Source organism: Acyrthosiphon pisum, chromosome A2, assembly GCF_005508785.2.
Source record: "Acyrthosiphon pisum isolate AL4f chromosome A2, pea_aphid_22Mar2018_4r6ur, whole genome shotgun sequence".
Lineage (NCBI taxonomy): Eukaryota > Metazoa > Arthropoda > Insecta > Hemiptera > Aphididae > Acyrthosiphon > Acyrthosiphon pisum.
The window spans coordinates 43,677,849-43,686,148 of NC_042495.1; the positions used below are offsets into that span (position 1 = coordinate 43,677,849).

Below are 8,300 nucleotides of genomic sequence, written 5' to 3' on the forward strand. Positions count from 1 at the left end.
AAGGGGCAGATCACACATATTTGCACCATCGTTGCAACCCATCCGATAATTTTATTCGATTTGAGTATAGGAAATATTAAAAAAAAAAGCGGGCAAGTAATAAAAACATTTAACTTAACGTTAATTAATCTTATTTCAAATTACCATCTGGGTGACAGATAATTAGTGATTGTACAACTTTCAAATACTATGTTACAAATGCATTCTATATTATTCCTTCTTATGTTATTTTCTTATACTTTAAAGTTTAAGGGTTAAGGTAAGTATTACACGCTTGTGTTAATTAAATGATTAAATCGAGGAATATTTTTTTGTACTTCATACCATTGTATACACTGTGTGATCAAACAAATAATAATAATAAATCAATTAGTTTACAAACATAATTTTGACTTAACGTTTTATTTTTTTAATGCATTGGAAATAGCTAAGTTGGTACAATGGGTTCTTTAAATAATTAATGCCCACCTTTGATTATAATAATATATGAATGGGTTTATGGATGTCATATTATAATATTAAAATAATGCAGAGTCAGTGTAAAATTTATGGAGTAAAAATGGTTTGTTGGACAACACATTATATGAATTTCACACGAATATTGCAAATTTGTGTGTTTCTTTTGTAATTGCCTACCTAATACCCATATTATGTTCCGATACGTATTAAACTTAGTTCAAACAAAACACATTTATCTTATAATTATTATTATTATTTATTTATTATACAATTCTAAACGCTAAATGATTAGTGTTTGCATAATAATGTGTTAAGATTTTAATGTAAAGATTATAAGAATAACATTGATAACTGTTTGATCCGTTCTCAAGACATTCTTCTTATAAAATTACCATAAAGGTATACACTATACAGTATGATAATATTATAAGACATATTGTTGTTTGTTATTCTGTACTAATCACCGTTTTAATCTAAATAAATAATCCTTTAAAGAATTTATTACTTATTAGTATAATACAATGAATTGGATATGAAACGAACACCTTTTATGGTATTTACTAAAAATTGATACATTAACTGAATTAGTCTATGAAAATTAAGAAGAATCGCCGAAGACTTAAAACCTAACCTTTTTTAAAACCGTCTTCAATACAATTTAAGTAGTTTTATCCCTTAGTCTTTCCGATTGTGGATATTTCACCTCTATAATATGATTGAGTTGGATATTTTAACTCAACTATTTTATTATAATATGTATTGTTATAAGTTTTTATTTAATACGTTTAACTTATTATAATGAGTGATTAATAAGCAAATTATTATCATACAACAATAATATTAAAAACTAAAGCCAAAATCAAATTGAATACAATTTTTCCAAGTAAAAAAATGTTTTAATTTGTTTAAAAAATAATGAAATGTGTTATATATTATAATTCCTAAGATATCTATATGATTAAAAATGTATTGAATATCTAATTTATAAATCAGATATTAGTAAATGATTGTAAAAAGAAATGTCTGTACTAAATATTAATTAACGTCATAAATTATTAGAAATATTGACTAACATAGCCAACAATTCTTTATTCAAGTTACATTATTAAAATTATGATTTTTAAAGTAAAAAGAAAATACGTTTTACGTAATACAAAAATACACAAGTTCTAAATATATTATTTTCAGAGGGGAATGGGATCTGGGTGGAAGGCAATTCACCATTTCGCTTAAATACCAATTAACAGTTTTCTTATTACAACATAAGACAATTTATTAAATTATGGTTTAGTTTTTAACTGTACACATTTAGTAACTTTGTGTACTGTAAATTACTTATAATTGCGAAAAATCAATTTGTTGGAAATAATACTCGGGATATGTGAAACAATTAATAAGGCTTGTACATTTTTAGAGCTATATTTTTAAATTAGAAACAATATATTTAAATCTTTTTACAAAGCTATAAATTATTTTAATTACATTGTCATCGTTCAAGATTATAGTATCTATTATTTTTTTTTTCATTAAGTAATACAATTAAAAATCTAATTTTTAACGATGAGACATCAGTTAAAATCCAAATAAATTTAATGATTTTTTTTCTTCTTACAAATAAAGTCATATAAATATCTTTAACAGTTTAACCTAAAAAAATGTCCGTTAAATAACGATTTGTACTTTGCAGTGTATAGGGGTAATTTATTTTACGTGGAATAATGAGTGAAATAAGTTAATTAACTATAGTATATAAAATACCTATTCTTATTGAGATACAATTTAAATAATAAAATAATATACATTTGATTATGTATTAAACATTTTTAACTATTAATGAATCATAAAAAATATAGGTTTCAGTGACTATTTTTTTTATAAAACAATAAAATATAAAATTGTTATACTGATTTTAAAAATATATCAATAGTGAATAAATTTACCTTATTTGAAAAATATACAAGGTAGGTAGGTACATAATAACATTACTTTCAGCTGAATTATTAATTACCTAATTAAATATATGTATAAATATGTTTTTATATGATCGTTAGATAGGTTTGTATAAAATATAATAGCTGAAACGTAACATACAATATATTATAGTCATATTAAACTAATCTGAAATATTATAAGCAAATAAAATATAATTATAATAATAATTAATCGCAAGCGTAGAACCCGAGCAATAAACCTTGATTGCACAATTTTTACACGGATTTAGTGAACACTGAACACCTTAAATACCTATAAGCGTAGAATTTTCAGTAACGGGGTTTTTTCGTGACACGATCTAGGAACATAATATGGACATCGGTCGACGGTTGGGCCCGAACTTAACCAGCATAAACACATTGGCGTATAGATAGTAGTAGAGACTCGATGACAAAAAAATAAATATAAATAATAATAATAAATAATAGGGTTGAAAAAATTAGGTTTTAAATCAATGAGACGGGTAGGCCCGCCGTCGGTGGGTGAGTAGGAAGTTATCGGTTTGCGCCCTTACGCGAAAACGTCGTCGTCGTGGTCATCGTCATTCTCGTTGGCGTAGACATCGTCACCGGCTACAGTGGCTGCGTCGACGACTGTTTGTGTCGGTTCGTCTTTGTGCACGAAATCGACAAGCCTTGGCGGCAACCGGTAAGCGGGTGGTGGTGGCGAAGACGGAAGCGGTGGTGGAGGCGGTGGCGGCTTTTTCTTGGGCGGCCGCACTTCCTTCCGAGGCAGTGGTTTGGGTGGCAGCCGGTCCTCTTCGGCCACGGCCACCAGCTTCTCGTATAGGCCCACATCGTCGCCAATGGTCGCGCTCGATGAAAACTCCCGTTCTAGCTGCATGAACGGCTCTAGCACCCTGTCCAGCACGCAGTTTTTGTCGCTGCCGCCACTGATCATGCCGTCGCCACCGGCGCAGTCTTCGCCAACGGATAATTCAGCAGGACATTTGGACACCACTGTAGAAACGCTGCTGTTGGTGTCGTCCGATTCCGATTCACCGTGGTAAACGAATAACCTGTAACATGGACATATTTTTATGGTTATTAATTTATACTAAATAATATTATAATATATTTATATATGTATAAGAAGGAGTAACGACGGTACAAAGGGGCTACTATAAGTTGTAAATTATATTTTGTGATATTTTTTAAATATATTAATAAGTGTTGTACTTGTACCAATACATACATACTAGTTTTTCCTAATGTAACATTATTTCTTTATAAGTATGTACTTAAGTATAAATAACATAATAGACACTTTAGGTAAGATAGCTGATAGGTCACTATGAACTTACCCCAAAGTGAGTTTATTATTTTAACCTTAATTATAACGTTATTTACTTGTATATTATGGCCAACAACTAGCGAACAATAAACTAGGTACATAAATATAATCGTTATAACATTTACTATAGTAATTATAGCATATATTATGATAATTGTTAGAAAATAATTTGCATAGCATACAAAACGATGCATTTTCGTAAATTGTCATGTATCTAACACATGGTTACCTATAGATGAATCGTTATTTCAAAAGCTTTGTTAGGTAATAATAATTATTACCTAACAATTATTGTAGTAATCCAAATCGTTTATTATTACATAAGTTTAAATTTTGTTTATGCTTATGAATAAAAATAAATTAACTACCGGTCTCAACTTTATTATAACCTTTATTATCATATGGGCAAATGCCGTCGTTGGTTTTAAATTTCGGAATTGAAGACAGTGCGGACTAGTCAAATTTTTAAAAACATTCATAAATATATAGGTACCTACAACCTACTACTTACAATAGTAATGTGCAGCCACTTGCGATTATGAATGCAATCATTAAATTGAAAATTAAAAACGTTCTAAGACGAAATTCTAGTACTTATTTTCATTTTTAAAATATTCCAATACCTTATTATACAGTCTGTGAATAGGTATAATGATATATGATATATTATATTATATAATTGAATATAAAAACTGTTATAGGTATACTCGTATAGATTGTGAAGTTACGCCTATAATACACGTGTGATGAGAATATATTTCATTATTCCAATAGATATCCAATTATAATGCTAATTGTTTCGATTTGCGAGGGAAATTAAAAGATTATAGGTACCTATCGCACAAACGTTTCATTTTTTAATTAACCTTCGACGCTTGATGGTATCGCGTATATAATAATCAACATGGTCATTCCTGCAGGGCAATTCTTTGAACATGGCTCAATAAATAATAAGTTTGTATCTGTTTAGATGAGTTTTGTTATCTATGTATAATATAATCACTGTGTTCATCAATCATTACTAATGAGTAGAAATTAATCATCGATCATCATCTTTGTACCTCCTTTCTCTAAATATAAATGGATTATGGAAATGTTATCAGATAATAGTTAATAATATTATAATATGATATTATTCACTTTTTGCTTAATAACCCGTTGGTTTATATATTAATATGTTCTAGTTGGATGACTTGCATAAAATATGAGGCAAGAGGTGAATTAATTTTTTTTTTTGTTTTTTAATAATTATAAAATAATACAAAATCTTAACTATTAATTGATATTGTTATATTATAATATTTCTTTTTTATGATGTTTGTACCTATAATTTCTAATATATTACTTAAGTATTTTTACTGACATAATCAATTTTATGTATATGTTTTCATTTTTATTTAAAGTAGAGAATTTGAGATTGTTCATTCACTTCTCATGGAAAGAAAAAACGTTGCGAAAAATAATATTATAATTTAATGAAGACTTGTACAATAAAAGAGTGAATTATTATTGGTTAGTATCACAGATATGAGGATTATTTATTTTGTAGATACCTATTTATGTCTGATGCCAATTCTATTAAACGTATGCCTTTATTCGGTTTTGATTGTTGAAATAAGTTGAATTGCTGGAATTAGTCCATTTCATATTAATATGAAAATATATGCAATACAATTTTCAAAGCATTAACATAATAAAATGAAAACACAAGGAAATAGAAAATTGGCGAAACTGCGGCTTCAAATGTGTGGGGAAAGATGCGCTTAGTCTCCTCACTATCATCCTTCTTGGCTACCCACTATAAGTCACCAATAACTTATTAGGTATTAGTGATAAAACATCACGTTATAGGTATACAATACACTTCCAAACGTCCCTACATAGGTAGCTTTGGATATAGAACCTAATATTATACTATACTCATTATTCGCATTATGAATTATGATATAATATGTATATGCAATGTGTCCCGTGAAGAAGTGACCGACTAAGGTAATATGATAGTATACTTTAAATTTTGAAAAAACCCCTTTAAATGGTGCATCGAACTTTTTATTTTTTTTAGGTATGAGCACAATTCAACTTTCTTTAAACAAATCGAAATTACCGCACATTTACAGATGTATCTTTAAAAGTCAAAACTATTCAACTTTTTATCGTATTTTTTTCTTATTTTAAAACTATAGATTATCAATACACAATCAAATAACCAGACATTTACAAATTATTTTTATTAAATTAAAAAAGTAGAATTCTATAGAATAATAAATTTAAATTAAAAACAGTAGTGAATACGGCGTTATTTGGAGTTTTATGCGATTTAATTTTATAAATGTTAATTTTTGATTGCGCATGTTCGTTGATAACTTTAAAATAAAATTTTTTAAAAAAAAACAATAAAAAGTTGAAAAGTTTTGAAAATACGCCAGAAAATAAGCAGATTTTATTTAAAAAAAAGTTGAATTGCCCATAACTAAAAAATAAAAGTTAGGGGTGTTCAACTGTCATCCCCCCTTTAAATGGGTTTTTTTTTCATAACTTAAGTTATACTATATTATGACGCCGGACGGCCACTTGCAGGGTACACGTGGATACTTGCCTTTCAACGGCGTCCGTGTATAGGGTGGACGATGCAATCGGCGGGGGCGGTTCCGGTTTCTTCTGTTTCCGGGGAGGCACGGGCGGCGGTGCCTTTATGGCCAGCCGGCCGTCGACCATATGCAGCTTGACAACCAGCCCGGACTCCTTGAGACATCGGACGCAATCGTCGCGGCTCAGCCTGTTCACCGGCCGACCATTGATTCGAACGATCTCGTCGCCGGCGGCCAGTGGTCCCCACGACGCCTGAGTGCGGGACGCCGGGCTGCCATCGGCGCATGACTGGACGAACAGCCGGTTGCACGTGTCCACGCCGTCGAACCGCAAACCGAAGCCCAAACGCTCGCCGGGCAGGCGGTAGACAAGTACTTCTTCGGCGGCGGTGTAGGTCGAACCGTCGGCGGCGGCGTCCTCACCAATGGACAGTACGGTGACAAACGAATCTTCGGTCGGCTGAACGCCGCCACGGCCACCGCCGTCCACCGATACGACGGTCACAAAGTCTTTGGCAGCCACTGTACTCATCGCGGTGGTGTGCGTTGTAGTTCTGTAAATAGTAAAAACAAATTATAATTCATTTAATTAAGGGCGTACCTTACATGGGTTTGATGATTGTATATTACAGTAAAACTTCCTTTAACGGCTAACGAACCCCTCCTAACAGCGGATAACATTTCAGCAAACAGGAGTGTCGGGTTTTCGAAGATTTCACTGTATGTTATTATTATTATTTTTATTATTTAATAACAATAACAGGCGTATGCCTAGGACATGCAGACGAATAGTGTGAGTGTCTAAATATACAACATTAAAAGTATGTATATTAAAATATTAAACTTGAGAATGACGGGTTTTCATAGGTGAGCTCATCGTCCTGTATAGTAAGAGGTTAATTTCTTAAGTAACTGGTTGAGCAATGGGGGCTTAACAAAACAAAATTATTACTGGTGATTTAGATTGGGATCTAAGTTTCTAAGTACAAGCGTCAAGAAGGGAAGGAGATAGAACTGAAAAATAGTTTTCTAAGATAGGAATTATTATGAGATTGATAACGATCAGCCAAGGAGGAGAGATTTAGAAAACTAAGGTGTTACGTATGATTTATATTTTATATTCAGTATTATAGTATTTATAGAAATACAAATAATTATCAAACGATTATAGTTTATTTTGAGCGTAGTATTATCACAGTCACAATTTTCACCTTTAAAATCCACCAGAAACCGGTCAAGTGAAATGGTATAGCGTTAATTTTATATCTGCTCAAATTGGCCACTTAAACACATACATTTATAGGTATACAATAACTAGGATGAATAGTTTATTAACTATAAGTCAACTTATGAAAATAAAAATAGATGAATAGATTTTAGATCACTCCATTTTATTTTACTCGCCAAATATTAACTTAAAATAGTAGGTATACCTAATTTTTAATTCAATCGTATGGCACATTAATACAAATTCAAGGATTGTACAGTTTACGAATATTTGAAATTAAAATAATAATTACCAATATAAGTTGTCATTTAGAAATAAAAAAATCGATTGAATATTATTTTTATAATAAAACAATAATAGAGAATGGACTAAAAACATTATGTTGTTAGGTATACATATTTAAGTGTATTAAAACAAAACATTTTCAGAGATATCGGCTGATACGCCGATACGCGTTCAAAAAATCAACTCTACGGTATACGTTATATAACATAATATTTGATAATAATATATGTTGTACCTATCTAAGTAGGTGCAGGGTACGCGTACCTATACGGAATTGCGTCGATGAAAAAAAAACACATGTGAGCATGTTATTATAACGGTGACCTGGACTTGACTATACAACACATATCGATGTATAATATGCGGATTTCAAGTGCGTCCGCCCATCACAGGTCGGGCACGCAAGTGTTCGAGTTTTTACGGGCGCATATATTATAATATATATATATATA

The 8,300-nt window shown here is 30.7% G+C and overlaps 1 protein-coding gene across 1 annotated transcript in view; it reads right to left on the reverse strand.

Annotated features, from left to right (window-relative positions):
* The window catches only part of LOC100166850, a 58,422-nt gene extending 51,517 nt beyond the window's left edge, over positions 1-6,905 (reverse strand). The window contains exons 1-2 of the mRNA XM_008189352.2: positions 6,344-6,905; positions 2,966-3,469 (exon numbers count right to left, since the gene is read on the reverse strand). Coding sequence (XP_008187574.1) covers positions 2,966-3,469; positions 6,344-6,867 — 1,028 coding nt within the window. The 5' untranslated portion in view covers positions 6,868-6,905. The remainder of the gene's footprint in view (positions 1-2,965; positions 3,470-6,343) is intronic.
* Positions 6,906-8,300: the final 1,395 nt, after the last annotated feature.